At 41.5% G+C, this 22,331-nt stretch overlaps 1 protein-coding gene across 1 annotated transcript in view; it reads right to left on the reverse strand.

Moving 5' to 3' along the window:
• Nucleotides 1-1,177: 1,177 nt before the first annotated feature.
• Nucleotides 1,178-22,331, reverse strand: part of LOC134650090 (nuclear migration protein nudC) — a 47,731-nt gene continuing 26,577 nt past the window's right edge. Inside the window, exons 5-8 of the mRNA XM_063504920.1 lie at nucleotides 4,741-4,929; nucleotides 3,538-3,610; nucleotides 2,562-2,691; nucleotides 1,178-1,365 (exon numbers count right to left, since the gene is read on the reverse strand). Of these exons, the coding sequence (XP_063360990.1) occupies nucleotides 1,314-1,365; nucleotides 2,562-2,691; nucleotides 3,538-3,610; nucleotides 4,741-4,929 (444 nt within the window). The 3' untranslated portion in view covers nucleotides 1,178-1,313. The remainder of the gene's footprint in view (nucleotides 1,366-2,561; nucleotides 2,692-3,537; nucleotides 3,611-4,740; nucleotides 4,930-22,331) is intronic.

The raw sequence follows: 22,331 nt of genomic DNA on the forward strand, positions 1-22,331 counted from the left end.
CGTAGCAAAACATTTTTGGTAATTACTGGCAACTTTTCGCCTGGCACTGAACCATGAACATTCACGAACCACACAGAAACTTTTGGCGTCATGAAACTAGTATTAAATTGGATTGGGCATGAGTAGTGGGGATAACTGACAGAACGGGATAGTCTATGTATCTTTCAGTAGGAGTAGCAGCGAAAGCGCTATTATTCTTTGTCCTTGTCACAGTCTCGCATTTTTTTTATTCCCCACCGTAAATTAGTATGGATTATGCAGGATTATGGCGGGCAACAAATAAATTCGACCAATCATAGCGTCGCATTGCGTATGTTTTGTCCCTCACGGAGGCACGCGTAGACCTCCTATGTTTGGCGCACATATGCGCAATAAGGTATTTGACTACTAGTCAAATATGAGTAAAATCAGTTTCTTTTTTCGAACTGTCAAAACGATTTTCCTACTATGGAATTTATATGAAACACTAGCATATGACGACACAATCAAATAACCTCTTTATAGTTTTATACGGGTTTTAGCCTTGTATAAAATCTAATGATGACAAAAAATAGGTATAAAAAAAAGGCCTTAATGTATCTTGAAGTGTTTATTTCAAGTAATCGGTATCAATCGGAATGACTACATATTTGTTAGGATAATTTGCTAAAGATTTTAGTTCCCTAAATATAATATTTAAAATAAAACTGACTATAACACAATAGCAAGTATAATAAATACGTGAATACATTAGATAAGAACCAGATGAGTTTAGTCCGCTTGTATCGCAAAGCTTAGCACAATTTATAGTAATTGAAATGAAATGACCCTTAGGGCGGTTCCAGACTAGCTATTATACGCGTGTATAAGATCGTTTTTCGCTCGCGTACACAGGAGGGCTACCGCGAAAACTGAAATTCGCAAATTGCGGGGATCTTTCTCTTTTACTCCTATGAAGGCGTAATTAGAGTGACAGAGAAAGATGCCCGCAATTTGCGAACTTCGATTTTCGCGGTTATAGCCCAGGCCTAATGTAGCTTATGTAGCGTTATGCCAAAACAACCATATACACGCGAAAAAAATGTTACATTTCCAAATGAATACTAAAAATAATTCACGAGGACAAAAATACAAGCAAGCAATTAGGACAATCTTAAATTGAGTTAAGTGTCATTTAATTTAAATGTAGTGGGTACTTTTAATGCGATATAGAACTAAACATAAAATCTTTGTGTGTAATTTTGTGTATGGCATTAAAAGGCAAATCCATGCGCCATGTTATGACGAACAAAAATATAAAATCAGCTTATAAGACACTATAATATTAACTTAAATTAGTTAAATTTGCACTTCGAGAAGTCCATCTCTGGATGTTGTTCCATGAATCTGAAAATACAGAAAGTTAGTACCTATTACAAGAAGAAAACAAAAAGGCAGCAAGGTAGAGATACGTTAGTCTAAAACACGTACCTAAGTAAGGGCCACTTGCACCATCCCACTACCTAACTCGAGGTAAAGCGGTTAAACCGCTAACCCAGTGTCAAATTGTACTGGTAACCATGGTAACTCCAGGTTTAGCCGGTTAACCCCGGGTTAGTGAATGGTGCAAGTGGCCCTAATTGAATAAGAACTCAAGAAAATTATATTAATTTTGTAATTATATTTTAAACGTTACCTAATTAAATTTTTATGAAAAACAGAGGTAGGTACCTCTTAACCATTTTTTAGACTACTGTGATTGAAATGTAAGTTCTTTGAGAGAAAATTAATTATTCTTTAACCCGAAAATGAAACCTATCTAAAACGATTTTTAGTCTTCGTCAATACATGGTCAATTTTGTGAAGTCATATAATAAAAGTATAGGAGAATTTCCAATATCTAATTTCTAATATCTGAAGTCTTATCTATTAAGACACACCGTCTGTCAGTCTGGCAATGTCTGGATATAATACATGTGCCAAATTAATGAAACAACGACTATGGCCTTCTGCAACAGTGTTAGGCTAGTAGTGCGTTTATGTTGCATTTCGATCGACAGATTTTACGAACCGCGCGTATGCACAATAAACTTTATACCACCTGTAAAACGCTTCAAAGATCCGTTATATTGCTTATAATATTACAAGGCTAGTTATAAACATTTTGCCAATTAATATTAAGAACGATCGCTACTAGTAACAAATTAAAGTACCTACTACCACTATCTTTTATTTTTAAGATACAAACAAAAAACTAATCCGTACTTAATGTAAAGTTTGCGTTGTGTTTGGCAAGCAAGGCCTTGCCGGAGTTTTAAATTACTTAGTCCCACTTGCACCATTCCACTAATCCGGGGTTAACCTGTTAAACCTGAAGTTACCATGGTTACCAGTACAATTTGATACTGGGTTAACGGTTTAACCGCTTAACCCCGGGTTAGTTGGATGGTGCAAGTGGGCCTTACACTCTTTCGAATTATGGCGATTAAATGTGATTAGGTGATTAAATTTTTTTTGTCGATATATTTAGTGGTTTCTCTATTATAATTAGTACTCTTATCAGCTATCTGGGAAAGATTCATGTAGATTGTTCATGTACTTACTTTTTGAGTACGTCTTGCTTCTTCTGTTCATCGCTGGTGGGCAGCCCCATTTCCTTCTGTCTCTGGTCGTACATCATCTTCTCGACTAGCCCGCGGGTCTCTCCGTCCAGATCAGAAAGTTTAGATGGCTCTGAAATAGTAACGTAATCTTCTATCATAAAAACTTTTTTCTACTCCAGCACTTAAATGTGTCAATTAAATGACTGACAGTGATATCTAAAGCAATGTCATTTGAATGATTTGTCTATAGGCTCATAAGATGACTGCTAGCAGTCATCTTATGAGTATAATACAACTGCTTTATTTTTTTTAAAGATACAAGTTCCGATCATCTTGATTGAAAGAGGTATGTTTTCATTTACAATAATAACTCTTTTTTTTTTAAATAATAACTCAATTTTTTTAAAATAATAACTCTTTTTTTTTAATAATAACTCTTTTTTTTTGCTGCAGCTGTCATAGAAAAAGTAATGTATGCAACAGCTCATAATTGGTTCTTAAAATTCTCGGGTCTTTTTTTACAAAACTCGACTACATCTCGTTTTGTAACTTCGACCCTTGAATTTTAAGAACCCTTATTATATCACTGTTGCATAAACTACTATTATTGCATCGTCATCTAACTTAAAATAAATTTCGAGCCAATCCCACTATTGGATGTAAACATCGTAATTATTATTGCACAATTACTTTGTTGGTTCTGATTTAAGTGCGATTAATATAAGGTATGTAATTAAAAACTAGTTATTAAAACATAAAAACCCTGCCTGGCTAGTTTCCATACTAAAGTCGCTCTTTGCGGATTTGACTGCCGTGGGAGGTCATTTTTTCTGAGCAGATATTTGAGAATATCATAAAAGTATCAGAAAATTGTCTAATTAAGCAATCAGCAACTGCATGGCCAATCATATTTCCGCGTTTACTTTGATTACATGGATGAAGATGGCAATATTTTTATATAAATATTATTCCATACCTGGGTTGATTTTCTTTGTAGAAATCTCAGGATCCGTCGTGACTAATCTGCTCCACCAATTCATTTTGTTCACCTAGAAGAAAATAACAGCAGTGTAACTAACAGTAAACTTAGCCATTAAAATTGATTGAAGACTAAGATTGCTTCGCGTAAATTGCGCGTAACGTTAAAAATAAATTAGTCTCAATGCAAAGTGTTACAAGGTGTTCTAAGTTAATTCAAAGTAAGTAGTATGCCAGTATTTTTGTAAAACATGCCAAAAGGAACGCCGCTCAGCGGTTACAAAGAGGTGAGGCCGGTCATTAAACTAATGAGGATGGCTTTTAGACAAAATGCGAAAGGTTAATGCGATAGCGAGCTCGAAAAAACAATAGTATTAGAATGCGTATGACTTTCCCCGGTTTCGAACGGTCACCTGCATATTTAAAGCTTTTATTTGACTCGGACAGTTTATCAAAAGATCTGCGGCAAAAAGTTGTCTGGAAAACGTCACCGGTTCCCGTTAAATATTTTAATCTTTAGAACCCATCAATTAACACATTCACTGCCAAGAACACGTATGTGTGTTCATTTTGTATTGGAAATGGGGCGCTTGGCACTAAAAGTGTTAAGCAATGTGCTATTGTCATGCTATGTTTGACTTTATGATATTTATTACAATAGTTTATATAGTTATTTAGTGTTAATCAAAAACTTCAAACGTGAAAAGGTTTTACGACATTGAAAAATAGTATAAAACAGAATATGATAGACAACCAATTTAAATAACATTTATTTCCATTTGTTTAGTTCTTTAACCTTTTGACAGCTATTCGTCATCTACTAAAACCGCTAGTTTTATTGCATGAGAGCGATCTTCAATACAAAGCTCATCAATCTTATCATAGTCTGGTATTTCTTGAGGGTTATGCCGTTATACACATTTTTTTATGAAAATGAAGAAACTAAAATGTGCCCACTGGCCCTTAATGAGTTTATCTTTAGGTATGTCATATATAGCCCAATTATCATTTTTAACGACAACGTCTACTCCGCTATGAGATTTTTATAAGAAGCGGAAGGATTCACTCCCGTCGCGCCTTTCTGGCTTCGACCAATCTAACACCCCTCATCTTATTCCCTGCCCTCAATTTCATCTGCCACTGCGCTACTTTTGATATACGAGGCCCTTTATACCTTTATTGATGAATGCAAGCAACTCACCTTTTCCAAATTGACAAGCAGGTTGCGTCCATCCTGTAGCACCCACGTGGACTCCTCCATCTTGATTTCTGCGTCTAGTTCCCCGTCGATGATCAGCGGCTGGCCTTTGATGCCCACTTTGAGATGCTTCTTGGAAATCACCACGGTAAGGTCGCGGGGCCTGAGCACCTGCCGGAGTGGGACTCGCAGCTGGGGACAAAAGGGCACTATGTTAGTTCAGTGGGCAGTAACAGTAGGTACCTACCTAAGATTTAAAAAAAACCTTCGATAATGAACGAGATGCCATTATTGTCATAATGCTAATCTGTAATTATATTACTAACATTTGTACTGATCGATCAGGTTACTATTTGTCACAGCAGGTTTAAGAATGATTCAATCCAATTAAAAGAGACATAAAAATAAGCATAGGGATTCATTAAATTAACAGACCAATAATATTATTGCATCAAAGCTAGAAAATCTTTCAACTCATCGGACGACAATAATCTTTATTAAAAAAACAAGATTTAAGGTGAGTTCGACTAAGATCGGACACCGGGTAAGATCGTATGATTCAAATTTCTGCCTGTTGCGGGGCTTTTTTTTAATGCTGGCAAGGTGATGCAATGCGCTGTTTTGTCCCGGGCATTGCATCACCTTGCCAGCATTAAAAAAAAGCCCCGCAACAGGCAGAAATTTGAATCATACGATCTTACCCGGTGTCCGATCTTAGTCGAACTCACCATGTAAACATGACCCGAGTGAATGATGACACGTGTATAAACGATTTTGTAACCTTTATACATAATCATTCAAGGGCATTTATTTATAAACAGATGCAACACTGTCTTCCTAGAAAATACATATGTATTTACCTACATGGTACAAACTGTGACAGATCCACTTTATATATCTTCAATTCTTCACGTGGTGTAGGGATATTTGGACCATCTACTAGTATAAATTGACACACTCTGTATTAAAATGATGTAGCAAAGCATGTGTAGGTACCTATTTTTTCCATGAAGTTTCGGTGTTTTTATATAATAAGCTTAACCTAAGCGGATTAAGGATGTAGAGAAAGGAAACAACTTAGGCGATATCATTACAGAATTTGAATGCAAACCAACCAGGATACCTACGCGCGGTTAGGAAATACCCGAGTACATGTTTATTAGATTAGAATTTCCATTTAAATCTAGCAGAATCTTATTTAGAATAAATATATAAACTAAATATGGGATAAAATACATAATCATACATTATTTTGCAATGTTTCTACTATGCAAGAAATTTAAGAAATGTTTCTATAGGTAGGTACCAATATTTTATCAACTTTTATGTTTATTTTGTAGTTTTTCTCATCTCATAGAGGATATTTTTTATGATGAAATTTATAAAGGCTGAAGTCACATCGTCCGTTGTTATTTTTTTTATCGCTAGGCGCATTTAGTCCAAGACCTGCTTTAATGACGTGACTTACAAATGGCGGTTGTAACGTATTCGTGCGTATACTCCAGTTTGAATGGTGACTCGTGTCGCGGATACGAATCGAAACGGCCAATTCGCTGAGCTATTTAAAGGTTAAGGATAAGGGTATAGCATTTCAAAGCGGACCCGGTCGATTTGGTCGCTGTTGCGTCACGATCTAGTTTGGATAAGTCATAATTGACGTCAAATTATTTGCACGTAGGCGAATTGACATTATAGTAACGTACATATCGTAGGTTTAATAAGCCTTACATATTAGGTAAGTAAACAAAACAGATGGTTGCCGTATCCATGACAATGATCTTACATAACTACAGCTAATTTTACGGTTTAACTCACGTATTTCATCGTACATATCTAAATGAATTAATTTAGTAATTATTAATACACCCATGCCATAACAAAAATACAAAGTCAATATTATTCGTTGATTACCAAAAGAAAATTTTAAAGACAATAAATATTTCTTATTTAAGAAAATTTAAGACATTCAAATTTTCTTATACTTAATTAAAATAAATTTGATGAAGTAACTTACTTTTTCTACTCCAGCACTTAAATGTGTCAATTAAATGACTGACAGTGATATCTAAAGCAATGTCATTTGAATGATTTGTCTATAGGCTCATAAGATGACTGCTAGCAGTCATCTTATGAGTATAATACAACTGCTTTATTTTTTTTAAAGATACAAGTTCCGATCATCTTGATTTAAAGAGGTATGTTTTCATTTACAATAATAACTCTTTTTTTTTTTTAATAATAACTTTTTTTTTTTTTTTTTTTTTTTTTTTTTTTTTTTTTTTTTTTTTGCTGCAGCTGTCATAGAAAAAGTAATGTATGCAACAGCTCATAATTGGTTCTTAAAATTCTCGGGTCTTTTTTTACAAAACTCGACTACGTCTCGTTTTGTAACTTCGACCCTTGAATTTTAAGAATCCTTATTATATCACTGTTGCATAAACTACTATTAGCGTTATGTCAGTAGGTGAGCGTTTCTTTTATTTTTTGCCTTTTATATACATTGTGACCTTTTTTGCCACTTTTGTGTTATTTCTAGTCAGGATCACGAGCCCTTTTCATCCTTATAGGAGAAAAAAGTGTCCTAAAATTTCCATAGGTACATTTTTCAAACTTTCCTTTTTGTTACCGCCATAAAAGTATAGATTAGATTAGATTAGATTTATTTATTTCACAATATATTATTACAGTACAAATTACATTAATGTCAATTTATAAGAATCTATATTGTGATCGTCAGGAATACATTTAAATAATAGCAAGATGCTTAATCCAAATAAATTCATAATATGAAAAAAAATCACCTGAGAAGGATCGTCAAATAATAACAATAATTAAACGAAAACAATGTCAAAAATAGGAACGCGATTATAAATTATACAGTTATGTCAAAAAATATATATATGGGGAAATGGTAACACAATAGGAAAAAAACACTGGGACATTTTTTTATCCCATTAGGATCGAAAGAGCTCCTGATTCTGAGTAGAAATAACACAAAAGTGGCAAAAAAGGTCACAATATATATTATAAAAAATGACAAAAAATAAAAGAAACGCTCAGGTAACATATAAGTAATTGCCACTTGCGAAGTCAATACCGATTATTACCAATTTAACTAATAACCTGCAATTATCAACGGATTTGCATGTTGTTAATAGCGGGTCAAATTTGGCTAAAACCGACATAAGTACGAGTTATACGGCTGCGCAACTTATCACATTAGCAGAGCGTTAGTCGGCCGCGAGGTGGACAGCACAAGGTGTGACCCATGAACCGTCATAATCGCATGTGTAGAATACGGAATGAGCGTTAAAACAACAATTATGTTTCACAAGAGGACCGCCACAAAAGAACGCGACCGACGAAGGCGTGATGACCTCGCATTCCTGGCAAGGACGATATGCGCGACCCCCGCCGCGACCGGACCTGAGGGCCTACCGCGAACCACGTTCGACGTGATGCCTCCCTGTCACACTTACGTACGAATTTACAAGTGCGACAGAGAGGCAATACGTCGAACGTGGTTCGCGGTAGGCCTTCTGACACTACGATTTGTGACAATTGTGACTCATTATCATGAAATTACTGTTTAATGATGTCCCGTCTTCACGTAATAATTGCGTGGCGCCTAAATAGTGACGGTCAAGGCAAATGCAAGTCTGTAGCAAAGCAAGGATCGTCTTGTGCCGGAAAACGAGCAATTTTTTTAGACACAGTGGCGTGCCAATATTACACACCACAATCACGATATCAGTAGTATCAAAACTAGTTTGTCAAGTGTCATAAACCATTGAAAAAAAAAACATTGAACCATTGAAATGTTAGACTTGTTAGAGAATATGATATTGGTAAGCGCAATCTCCACCGATATTATAAAATCTTAGCAGGTTTATAATGATATTATATTATTGACAGCCGATCATTAAGTTTAAGGACTCTATCGGAAACCGATTTTATCAACACATTCTAGCGATAATCTATTAACGTTGTATTTATAAACAAAAACAACAGAGATTTCTAACTGGCCATGATCATTATTCAGTTATGCAAAGGTAATGTATAAAAATATTAAGTTAACATAGTTGCGACACAGTTCAATGCCGTAGTTTAAAATAAATGAGACGACACAAAAGGTTTTGCAACACAGGAATTAGTTGCTATAAGAGAAATTTAACAAAATTGCCAAACGTCACATGACCATACCTACTAAAAATAATATAATAATATGTAGCTACATAGTTAACGTACCTAATAATCATCACGAGATTCGAAAACAAGTTTATCCACTCTTTTTTGTCGAATATTATTTAAAATTCTGTAACGCTTCATATTCTACAAATACATAGGTGTAGACAACGCCTAGGTACATGATTTGTCGATAAAATTTCGCCTCGGTCTATAGCAGTGGTTCCTAACCTTTTCAGTCCGGTCACCCCTATGACTAACTAAGGAATCTGATTTTACCCCTCCTCCCAATGGTAATAAAAAATAAAACGTGTGCGTTTGTTGTATTGTTATATTAGGTTAGCTTATTACCCCCGTAAAATACCAGTTTTACCCCCACAGGGGTAATTACCCCCAGGTTAGGAACGACTGGTCTATAGCGTTATTAAGACCGCTTATGGTTTTGGACTATCCTATATAAAACCCTATCAATAGGTATACTTAAGCATCATTGATAGCGTTTTATCGCATAATGATGAAACTGCGTTCTTAGGGACTCCCCTCGAGTAGGAATGCCACCAATATCCCGGTCTGAGTTAATCTCATTCAGAAGTATGGGCATAAAGGATTCATTAAGAGGATATTTTAGTATAAAAAATAACACTAAGTAACTAAACTTAATAAAAAAATACCTAATACTGTGTTGACTTTTAGTAGGCTTGGCTTTGACATAGAGAAAAAAATACATAGAGTGCTCACTCCATACTGATGTTCAGACTATTAATTTCAGTGTCTACATCTAGCATCGAGTAGCGGAACTATCAGTACTGCTACTTGACAATAGATGTAGCACCGACCGAAAAGTCTTATCTCAACAGCATAAGACTTTCCGGTCGGTGCTACATCTATTGTCAAGTAGCAGTACTGATAGTTCCGCTCTTGGAGGATATAATCAAACGGAGACGCCATGTCTGTAATTTTCTGTACAAAACAGTCTGCCGATTTTTACGGGGGAGGGGAACGTCAAATGTATGCGTAACGTAAAAATAGCCATGTCAGATAAACGTCAGTCCATACATTGTGTATGACCGTTGGCCGCCTATTTTCGACAGAGGGGAAAGCCTGTTAATGGCTACTCCGTTTAGTTGTATCCTCCAAGGTTCCGCTACATAATGCTAGATGCTAATAGTCTTTTTGGTACTAAAACTGATGTATGGAGTGAGCACTCTATGTATTTTTTTCTCTATGGCTTTGATTACAAATCTCAAGAACGAATAATATTTGCTAGGGAAAAGGATTACTCTCTATAATTAATTGGTAATAATAGCATTTAGTGCAGCTTTAAAATGTAAATATTTATAAAGCAATTAAATAACGATTTCTGTCAACACCGGTGTAGTGATTATGAATGTGAACTAAAGCAGATTTTTAATGATAGAGTAAAGTGAATGATATAATTGCAAGCCAATTAAGCCCAGCAAGTGCGTGGGACTGGGAGATTGAGCGAGCCTTCAATCTTTTGTTGCCCAAATGAATTACTCTTACGAACCTTGCGTTGCGAGCCAGCGGCGTACCTAGATTGGCGTGGTGCTGCCTTATACACAAAACCTTTGTACTCGTTTTGAGCCAGCGTCTTTTATATTTCGACCTCTACGTCTTTGACAACTACTCGTAAAGTGAAACCGGCTAAACTGGTCTTATTGTAACGGCCGATATAGGTAGCTTTTAAATAAAATAATAATGGGTGCCTTCACACGCGCCGCTAATTGCAGCCCCGATCTGATGGGAACCTGGATTCTCTAATACAATCGTATTAGTATCTTGCATGAGAATTATTCTACATTATAGGTACCTACCATTGCATATGGATATACCTAATGGTCTGTAACAATAAACCACGAAAACCAGCCAATTTGATCAAATTCAACCAATTGGTAATTAAAATATTCATTGGTTAACTAAATACTCGCCCACTCTTAGTAATTATATACCAAAACCGACTTTTCTGGAGGTGGTAACTAACGAAAGAACCTGCGCCGTGACTCATCCTAATTATGAGTAGGTACTCATACTCACTCCGTATTCCAATGAGATCAATATTTGATTCGTGGAAAATCGTCACCGAAGGTTTTGGAGCCGCTGACTTTTTATTGCTGATCAAGGTAAAAAGATAAAGGAAAAATTCCACAGAAATATATCATCATCATGTGTAGCAGCCAAAATATGTTCACTGCTGGATAAAGTTTTCCCCCAATGATCTCCACAGCTACCAGTCGTGAGCTGCTCACAGATAACAATTTTCTATGCGGGCATGAAAAGGCCACAGCAACTATAATAGAAATACGATACGGCCAATATTGCTTTCAAGGTATTGTATGATGTATTCCTAATTACCTATGTCACTCATTAACCTTATCTAGAGGTATAAAGTATAAACTTAAGTATTCATTGAAAATGCATAATGTATCTCACCTATCTAGTCTGAGTCTGCAATAGTTATACCACTTATTGAGTTTATGCATAACCATAACAGGACTGTAGAAAAGTAGAATTATTCTTACCTACGCAATAATTTGACCATAAAATATACAAGCACATATTTAAGCACATACTATAAAATTTAACGAAAAAGTCATTGAGTACGTAAAACAACGCAAACCGCTATAATGGCTAGAAACCGTTACTTGTTAAAGACATTGATTCAAGTCTCCCACAAGGTCTACGAATAGTATAAATAAAATCTCTAGGCCGTGGATTTTGCAAACAAAGAAAAATTAAATATAACTTAAAGGGGCCCACTGATTAACAGTCCGCCGGACGGTATCGGCCTGTCAGTTGTTCGGAACTGACAAATTTTTGTTCTGTCAGGCCGATGCCGTCCGGCGGACTGTTAATCAGTGGGCCCCTTTAGACACGTAAATGTCAATCAACTCGGTTACCATTACACCATTAGTTATACCTATTTACACGAATGACTCAGAGTAATTGTAGCAAATTATTGGGTAGGTGTATGGATATTCACACGTTTGTATGATGTAAGGAGACGCCTTGGCCTACCCAAGTACCATCATGTATATTAACACTTCAGGAAAATCAATATGCAATTCTGAATAAATAGCGGTTAATATGTGAATAAGATTTTTTTGTATCTCACATTTTTCCAACAAGACTTTAAATTTAATAATTTATGCCAACTTCCGGACATAGGATCAGAAAAAGTGCCAATAATTTGGTCCATGTTCGAAATCAATTCGTGAATCATTCGAAAATGCAATAAAAATGTAAAATGTTGAATGTTATTATTCTTGCATATTCAACGAGTTTCAAGATTAGACTCAGTTTGCATTTTGAGTTATCATGACCGACATATATGTATACTAAATAAATATAACAACATCACATGCAGGGCATTCATTGATATAATTAAAACGTATTTTAATACCTTTAGAAAAATGACATTTTAATAGCAACAGACAAAAAAGTAGGTATTTAATTATTTTATGCTGTTACATCCTTGATAAACACTCTCGTTTTCTGAGAGCTTGTACAGTCGCCATCAGATATATCGGTGAGGCCAAGGTGTTCACAAATATCTTGAAGCTGAAATGCTCAGAACGCTTGAGCTGACGTTTAATTTGAGTAGGTAATCTACCAAAACAAAAGAATAGTTATTTGTACAACAAGTGATCAAAGTTTGATATTTCTTCGAGTGCTTATTTTGAGTCCCGTGCAAGCGAAAGATTCTATAATAGATTCACGAGCGTAGCGAGTCACCGTCGTCGTCCGGAGTCGTGAACCGTCGCTACGGTCGTGTCGTTCGCCGCGTCGGCGCCGTCGACTTTCTCTTGTCGTCCGAGGTGACTCCGAGACGCCGCGACGCTGCGGGCCGGCGCCCGAAGTGTCGCGGCGCAGGCGCTTCCGGTCCGCGGGACTCCGAGAGACGTCACGCGCCCGCTCCTGTTGCTGCGGTCGCGGCGCGGGTGGATCGCGGACCTCTCGGTCCCGTCCTGGCGCCAAGGTGAAGGCGGACCGGACCACGGGGAGCACGCTACTGCATCTGAGAGCGTAACGCCTCCGGTGACCGATAGATGCCGCTAGCGTCTATGTAGTCGCTCCGCCGCCTCGCCGTGACGTAGTTCCGCTTCCCTTTCCTGCAAACAGACGCCCGCCCCCCGCCACTCGCCGCCGCCATGTCATTGTTGAGGAGAAGTACCGTCGGTATAAAAGTAGCCTAGTAGCCTGCTAGGAAGGCATTACTCAGATCTCAGACGTGGAAGGAAACATAATAATAATTTTATTGGAAGGTAAAATTTTTATATTATGTGTTCCGTTCCACGTCTGAGATCTTCATTGAGACCTGTTTATTATCTCCTGGTGGCGAGTCAGCGGGCGCGCAAGCGTTAGGGCTACACCTACTGTCATATAACTCAGAGAAAGAATAAATATATACGCCTTATTGCAACCCATGAAATCACAATAACTCGTTATAATGATGCATTACAGGAAATTGAGAATTTAAACTGTAATCCCAGGTTCGAATCTGACGTTAAACTGGTTTGAGAGATTTCTCATTCGAAATCGCATCCGATCCGCAGAATCTCGGCGATAAGATCGTCTAAAGAAAGAGTCATGTTCCCAATTAACTTAAGCCAAAATATCGCTAAGTAATTGGATAGTTTTCCAGCTAATTTAGTGATTAAGTACATCATGGATCGAAAGCAATCGTAGGCGAGGCCGGATTGGATGAGACTACTGTGTCTGAAGGAAATAAGCGCAGTGTCCCCTAACATTTTGTGTAATTCTCACAAGTTGACGTACCTAGACTACCTACTGGGTCTATACTTTATTCCGAAGCTTCTAAGAGAGTCCAGTCGATGAGACACGTTATCTGGTTTAGAACCGAATTTCGGACACAAAATAATAGCGTCAAAGTTATCTATGTAATTGCCTGGGCTACAGTGTAGTAGGGTAAGGTCATTGACCCTGCGGCCTGATGCTAACAGTAAAGGTGCGGCAGCTCTTCTATATAGGTACGTTGCAGGATTATTTAAGTTAGGGCAAGTAATTTGAATAAGATTTCTCGCGTCCCAAGCTGGTGGTTTGGGAGGCGCTGGTCTCGCTATGTCCGATAGTGGTTCACATACAGCACTTGTTACAGGCTTCTGAACAAGTATCATTCTAAAAGCTAACATGGAGAATAGAAATAGATGTCCGAGATAGCTTGATACTTCACTGGGTATTAGAGGTACCTGGCAGTCGATCTCATTTTTGATGCACCATGAAGATCATTTCTACATTGTGGGCGTACAGCGACCTCGACGAGGGGACGATCTAGGGAGTGCTCCCCGGTACTGGTTTTCTAGACAACCAGTACCGGAACCGGAAATACCCGGTTATCGCCGGCTCGGTGTTGGAGCGTCCTATCTGACAGGAGCTACACCTCGATTCTTAAGGTCGTTGACTTGTAAGGGATGGTGGTCTGACGTTGTGTTCACTAGGACCGCCAGTAAATTGCAAGCTTACCACAGCTGCGAGAAAGCTCTCCTCATCACGCCGTCACAGTAAACAGACTAGCCCGGGAGGTGGAGATATCCATGCCAAGTCGTATCACCGGCAGCTGCCAAACGCGTCGTGGTAGCACTTCAAAGAGTCGATTAAGACATACCGTGGTACAGTGCGAGGGCTCTCGAAAGCGGAGAGGCCGACCAACAAGGTGCCTATCAGGCGAAGATAGCTCGGCGGCTTCTGGGCGCAGCTGCCACTCGGGGGACGCAGTGACTTTTTGATAAACCGTCGCCTTTGGGGGTTATACCGACCTGGTAAGTAGCAAGGAACCAGCGCGAACTATAGACGATCTGCTGGCATCAGCAGTTTTTTCGACAACCGTAGTAACGGTTGTATGTTTGTAGTACACTCCTGTCGTTAGCGCTGCAGGTGCGGCCCGTTAACGATTACTCTCCACTTGAAGGGCCTCACTTCGTACATTGTCTACCATTATTAACGGACTACAGGTATAAGGTGAGGACTACGACGGTGCAATCTCCATAAACTAACGTTTGCGAATTTGAGACTGAACAGGAGGCATCGAGTATAGTTTCTGTGAGAAACTCGGCAGCAAGGCAGGTCTGTATGTTGAGAAAACGAAAAACCTTCAGTCAAACTTGTATAGGAGCATGGTAGCATGCTTTTAAGGAAATCGCACTGATGAAATCAAGTCTAAAATCGATTTTGGCGCTTTGCTTAACAAAACTGTTTCGATAAAGTCGAAGACAGACAGATGGCAACTGCTGGAGTCCTCCTGGCCCCTTTCTCTTGGCACCGGAAACACAAGCTCGTTCAGGCGCAGCGGGTTTATTTGTCCCATTTTGTTTATTAGGGGCTTGGCGAACGAGTTCGTCTTTGTAAGACGGAACTTAAGCTGGAGAGCGCGGGCAAGCAGAGAGATAATTATGTGAGCACTGCAAACCTTTTCAATGCCATCAACCTCGGTTTTGAGCGGAGCACACGGGACCTTGTCTGCCGTCGCCTTGGCGACGGAGGAATCCTTAACCGAAAGCAAGAGTTTAGCGGTCTGCTCGTGCTGTTGCACCATAGCTATAAGCGCCTGCGTACCTCAATGGGGCCATGTGGACAGGGAAAACTGGTACCGTGGCACACGTGGCGCCGGACGGCGGCGGCGTGGCGCCCGGCCGGCGTCGGCTTGGCGGGCTGCATCGACACGGCCGCTGGCGATATCATTGGGAACGGCAGCAGGTAAGTTTTCTTACGAACAGAACATGGGTGCCATTGCAAAGGACGACAGCGTCGTACTTGCAGCATCGACGTAATTGCCGGCGCTATCATGGCAACCGCCGCCGCTCGGAAGGTGCCGGTGCGTGAGGTGGGCGGCGCCATCGTGGCGGCAGCCACCGCCAGCTCGGGAGGCGCCGGCGCGTAACGCGAGAAGCGCCATCGTGGCGGCAGCCACCGCCAGCTCAGGAGGCGCCGGCGCGTGACGCGAAAGGCGCCATCGTGGCGGCAGCCACCGACATCTCGGGAGGCGCCGGCGCGTGACGCGAGAAGCGCCATCGTGGCGGCAGAGGCGCCGGCGCGTGACGCGAGAGGCGCCATCGTGGCGGCAGCCACCAACAGCTCGGGAGGCGCCGGCGCGTGACGCGAGAAGCGCCATCGTGGCGGCAGCCACCAACAGCTCGGGAGGCGCCGGCGCGTGACGCGAGAAGCGCCATCGTGGCGGCAGCCACCGCCAGCTCGGGTGGCGCCGGCGCGCGACGCGAGAGGCGCCATCGTGGCGGCAGCCACCGACAGCTTGGGAGGCGCCGGCGCGTGACGCGAGAGGCGCCATTGTGGCGGCAGCCACCGCCAGCTCGGGTGGCGCCGGCGTGCGACGCGAGAGGCGCCATCGTGGCGGCAGCCACCGACAGCTTGGGAGGCGCCGGCGCGTGACGCGAGAAGCGCCATCGTGGCGGCAGCCACCGCCAGCTCGGGAGGCGCCGGCGCGTGACGCGAGAGGCGCCATCGTGGCGGCAGCCACCGACAGCTTGGGAGGCGCCGGCGCGTGACGCGAGAAGCGCCATCGTGGCGGCAGAGGCGCCGGCGCGTGACGCGAGAGGCGCCATCGTGGCGGCAGCCACCAACAGCTCGGGAGGCGCCGGCGCGTGACGCGAGAAGCGCCATCGTGGCGGCAGCCACCAACAGCTTGGGAGGCGCCGGCGCGTGACGCGAGAGGCGCCATTGTGGCGGCAGCCACCGCCAGCTCGGGTGGCGCCGGCGTGCGACGCGAGAGGCGCCATCGTGGCGGCAGCCACCGACAGCTTGGGAGGCGCCGGCGCGTGACGCGAGAAGCGCCATCGTGGCGGCAGCCACCGCCAGCTCGGGAGGCGCCGGCGCGTGACGAGAGAGGCGCCATCGTGGCGGCAGCCACCGACAGCTTGGGAGGCGCCGGCGCGTGACGCGAGAAGCGCCATCGTGGCGGCAGCCACCGCCAGCTCGGGAGGCGCCGGCGCGTGACGCGAGAGGCGCCATCGTGGCGGCAGCCACCGACAGCTTGGGAGGCGCCGGCGCGTGACGCGAGAAGCGCCATCGTGGCGGCAGCCACCGCCAGCTCGGGAGGCGCTGGCGCGTGACGCGAGAGGTGCCATCGTGGCGGCCAGCACGGGAGGCGCCGGTGCGTGAGGCGAGAGGCGCCATCGTGGCGGCCAGCTCGAGAGGCGCCGGTGCGCGAGGCGGGCGGCACCCTTGTGGCGGCCCGCCACCGGCTCGCAGGTGCGTGAGGCGAGAGGCGCCATCGTGGCGGCCGGCGCCATCGTGGCGGCCGGCGCCATCGTGGCGGCCGCCACTGGCTCAGGAGGCGCTGATGAGGCGAGAGGCGCCATTGTGGCGGCCAGCTCGAGAGGCGCCGACGCGTGAGGCGGGTGCCGCCATCGTGGCGGCCCGCCACTGTTTCGCTGGTGCGTGAGGCGCCATGGTGGCGGCCAGCTCAAGAGGCGCCGATGCGTGAGGTGGGCGGCGCCAATCGTGGCGGCAGCCACCGCCAGCTCGGGAGGCGCCGGTGCGTGACGCGTCATCGCGCCTGATGGACGTTGCCGGCTCAGGAGGCGCCGATGCGCGTGGCGGGCAGCGCCACCGTAGCGTCTTTCGCCGGCACAGGGGGGGAGGCGTGCGCGTGGCGACTGGCGCCACCATGGTGGCGTAGTTGCACGCAACATCACGGCGGCACTGTTGCCCGACGCCTTAATAGACGGCAACCGGCGCGGCGAACGGCCCCGCCGCTGTACTCGTAGTGTTTCCACAGAGGGGCTTCCATCCGATTCGGAGCGACTTACGTTACCACGCGTTGTAACAAACGACACTTGAAACGATTTGTTGACGCACTTCCTACTTTACTCTCGAAAATGCGAGTTAACGGTAACGATTTTAGCAGCATGGCATGTAAAAGATAATTTAGCAAGAAAAAAGTGGGTAGAATCGAAAAGCACCGTTGGAAGATCGATCCCGAGACCGCCAAAAGACTAGTAGTGGCGATCTCTGGCTATATCTCGCTATTTAATCGAACAAACTTTGGATCGAAAATTTTTAAAGCACCATGCTGCAAAAATGTTCGCAAAAAAATTTGCGGACCATCGGTCAGGACGGTCACGAGCGTAGCGAGTGAATCTAATTTAGAATCTTGAGCGTAGTAAGGGACTCAAAAGCGCACGAGATGTAAATAACTTTGATCTCGTGTAGTACACAACATTTTTCACCTGAGCAGTGAGAACATACCTATTAGACAACTTGAAAAATGTAATCCTTCTTCATCACTTAATACCTGCACTCATGTTGTCTTAAGAAATACAAACAATTAAGTTTAATTACCGTAATGGAACACAAAAACAAAACGTAATAATAAATTCTAGTAAAATAATATAGAAATAACAAACATTAACTGACACTTCAATCGACAACTTTTTTTTGTAAAAAAAATCTTTGTAAGATACGGTCCGAATTGCGGATACGTACTATTTGTCAACTATGGCAGAAATTCTGAAAAGTAAAATAATTAATTTTGCGTGATGATCTGTGTATTTTTTGAGTTCATTATTTTAATTGTACAATAAAATACCTAAAATATAGTATTTTATCAGTTTTTATCAAATCTTAAACTTTATTTTTATTAATTAATTATTAAGAATTCATACTCGTACGTGGTTTGGAACGATGCGACCTGAAGTTTTCGGGGGCCTATTATAAACCGTGAATATACCGTTGAATGTCGTTTTAACTTTTTTTTGTCTGTTTCTTTTTGCTAACAGTGTGAAAGGGACAGAGATAATAGAACCCAAGTATTTCGAACTTTTATTAGACCCCGCATGTTGAAATGACATTTGACTATAAAGGTCACTTGAATGTCATTTTGTCTCACTCAGTGAGCAAAATCGCATTTTGCTCACTGTTTTTAAGAATCAAAGTACCCTTGTTCGAGCTGCTGAGGTGAAAACTATATTTTACTAAATTTACATAAATTTCCAGCACAAATGTTTCATAACATTTGTCTCTCTGTCTGAATTTACTTGACAACAAAAGTTTGTGGTTACCTACTCTTTTTTGGCGATGGTCGCATGAAAACCGTTAAACCGATTACATTATGTATTGCCTAAGCGTTTGGATTTTGCCTGGGCATGTTTTATTATAATTACGTAGGTAGTAGGTACGCAGGCTACGACGTGCAGAGGTTACGTGACCAGAAATTGCAGAATACTAAAGCTACGTCATAACCTAAGTAGCTATTAAGGGTCGTAAGTAATAATCTCGAGATAAGACTTAGACCACGTCTTCTCACATCCTAAATGAAATAAAAATGTTTATTATGGTTACAATTAGGTTGTCAAAGTGAAGGTCTTGTCAAAAAAATATTGAGATACCATCGTCCATACTGTTAAACAGTTCACAATTCGTAATCCATATTTATAGGTACCTAACAAACAAACAGTTAAGTGGTTAGTGAACAGTTAAGGGCCACCCACACTAGGGTCTTTTGAACGTCGCTATGAGCTATGGTAAAAATCATAGCGCTGACAGTTGGGCCAACGTTGCGTCGAGCAGCAGCCATAGAGTAGACTTGACGCTGACGTTCGGGAGATGCTAGTGTGGGGTGGCACTAAGTGTTGCTGTTAGTACTTGCAACAAGTAACAATAAAAAAAAATACACACTATTATTGTTAACTCTTTTCCCATTTTCTGCATGTTTATCAAGTACTTCTTGAGACCTTTCTAATGACTGTAAACTCGATGTGTTGTGTTTTTCCTTAGAGCCATCCGACTGCATCATCACTTCATCATCGGAACAGCTTCATGTCATGTTAGCATTTTATTGCATTGTCATATCAGAATTACAAAATTATTTTATCCGGGAGAGAATAGAAAATCAGGTTATAAAATTGAAATCGCAGCCCGCAGGTATTTGATGCAAATGTTTATCAGCACACGTGTCGTCCAAAACTTGTTAGAACCGTGGGTTATTAAATGCGTAATACGGCATTAAGTTAAAAATATACATTAGTTGTTTTATGCGTGATATATATTTTATGAGTTGGTCTAAAAATAAATATATATGTATAGGAAGAAACTGTGGAAAACATTTTTATTATATAGATTATTCATTAAGCATATACGAATGAAGTAAAAACAGGAAATCGAAGTCGCCAACCATTATTGTGATGTGATTCCATTAAAAACAAAAAACCCGTGTCTAAGTGTCTATTTTGTTGCAGCATTTTTTAATGAGTAAATCTAATATCACAGGGCGGACACGTCATACATCAAAAATAATTTGCGTTTATATGTGTGCGCGGCACGTCTGTACACGCGTCATTGAGTTTCTGACAGAATCCTGACATGCTCTCAGTAGAGCGACTTACGCACACATTCATGTCGCGGCCTGTCGCGGGCGAGGTAATCCGAATCGGGGCGGGGCGGTGCGTCTCCGTTCTGTATGATAATACTATTACTAATTCTGTGCTAATACTGAAAAAAAAAATCGCTGTGCGCTTGTTAATTTTGCTCTGTGATCAAAATTACAATTGCAGCGTAGTTTTGTGATTTTAGGCACTTCTCGTAAACGTTTTCGTTAAATGAGGTGTAGAGACAAAAATAACTGTACCTACCTCAGTAGCTACAAATGTATGAAGCGAAGTAAATACTCCATTACTGTTTTGGTCATTCGCCTTACATTAGTAGTATTAGTACCTTCCCACATTACACAATTCTTGTAGTTTAACCTCATAACTCTGTGACCCAAACATCAAGGGACACGCCTCCGAAGCATTCCATTAGGGCGGACGGCGAGTTTCAAAACATGTTGCAAAAGTACTTCGCGACGTTAATATGAATATGACGTAGCATCTCAAAGGTTATTTTGAGTCGCAAATAATCAATAGGCAGACGTGACTGTAAACGATGTTTTCGTAAAAACCCAAGGCGGTGCCAGCTCAGAGTCCTGTAATATAATTCTGCGAGCGGTCAGCCTGTCCTCGAGTTACACAGCTTGCACAACCCAGGCGATAGTCCGAGATATAATTTCTGTATTCTGACATGATTCGATAACACAAACGTTGAATGGCATCTTTAGGGATTATAAATTTGTGTCATTAGCTATCAATAAATCGTTTATTGTAGCCATGGTATTACAAGATGTTATATTTTAGTTAGTACAAAGTATAACTAAGTTGCACACAAACATAAGATAAAGATAACATAATATTTCCAACAATACGCATTTCCAACGAATCACCTGACCTCCGACGACTATAGGTTCTGAAGAGGGAAACCGAGAAGATCGTTAAAAATCCGGCGCTGCTCGTTCATGACGAGTTCTGCCATCCAACTCCCCAGCGACTAAAATCCCGAAATCCACCCACCCTGTTCTGCAGCCTAGACTCTAAACAAATTCGATATCTCAGATCGGTGGAAAGCGGAGTGCCCTTCTGCTACAACAGGGCTGACCGCCCGTTTACCCGATCAGACAAAAAAACCAAAAGGGTTTGACCTCGCAAACTTTAAACTCGCTTAAATAGGCTGAGAACTGGGCATGGCCGCTGCAATTCTCTGACATACAAAAGAGGTTGGAAAGATTCCAAAGGTTACTAGGGATACGCTTGGCGCCACTATATTTTTCGGTTAACTGATCACACGCAGAAAAAACGCATCGTCTCTCGGAGCACATCAACAGGACACGTCATGCGCTCCCACATACACGACGGAGACGTGACATCGCTACTGTATGGCTCGTTACCGTTTTCCTGCAGGACTTGGTGCAGTTATTGGTCATTGAGCACGCGTAACGCAAGGTACAACTTGTGTGTGTGGTGTTTTAAAGTGTAATATAAAAAACATATTCGGATCAATTTTTTTTTAAGTTATTTAGTGCAACTGTAAATTACTATATTTTTTAACAAGTTTACCAACTTATCCTATTAAATAAGATATATTAATCTGTAAGTGCTGCATGATTTTGGCAGACTCGGCACAAGAGGATGATACACTGGTAAATCAGCAGCAAAACGCAGAGGAAGTTGCTAGACTTTTTTGTCAAAATAGTAGAGGAGTTACTCTTTTGCTTTTTGTCCTATTAGCTACCTACTAAACTTTGCTGTCGGCGACTCTACTAAATTTTTGTAGCATGGATACGTGGGATAGTCCTACTATTAGTTGTTACCTATAGTGTTATTTTACGTACCTACAAAATTCTATAAATTCTAGTTTGAATTACTGCGGATTAATTAAAAGCAAGAGGAATATTGATTATTGGTTTACAATTAACTATATACATCTTCATCAATGATCAGACAGCAGTCCGCACTCACGAAAAGCAAATAAGATTTGCTATGTTTGATATGAACACAGACTTATCAGATTTCAATTAAAAAATCAAATTAATCGATCACAGGCATTAA

Source organism: Cydia amplana, chromosome 8 (assembly GCF_948474715.1).
Source record: "Cydia amplana chromosome 8, ilCydAmpl1.1, whole genome shotgun sequence".
Taxonomy (NCBI): Eukaryota; Metazoa; Arthropoda; class Insecta; order Lepidoptera; family Tortricidae; genus Cydia; species Cydia amplana.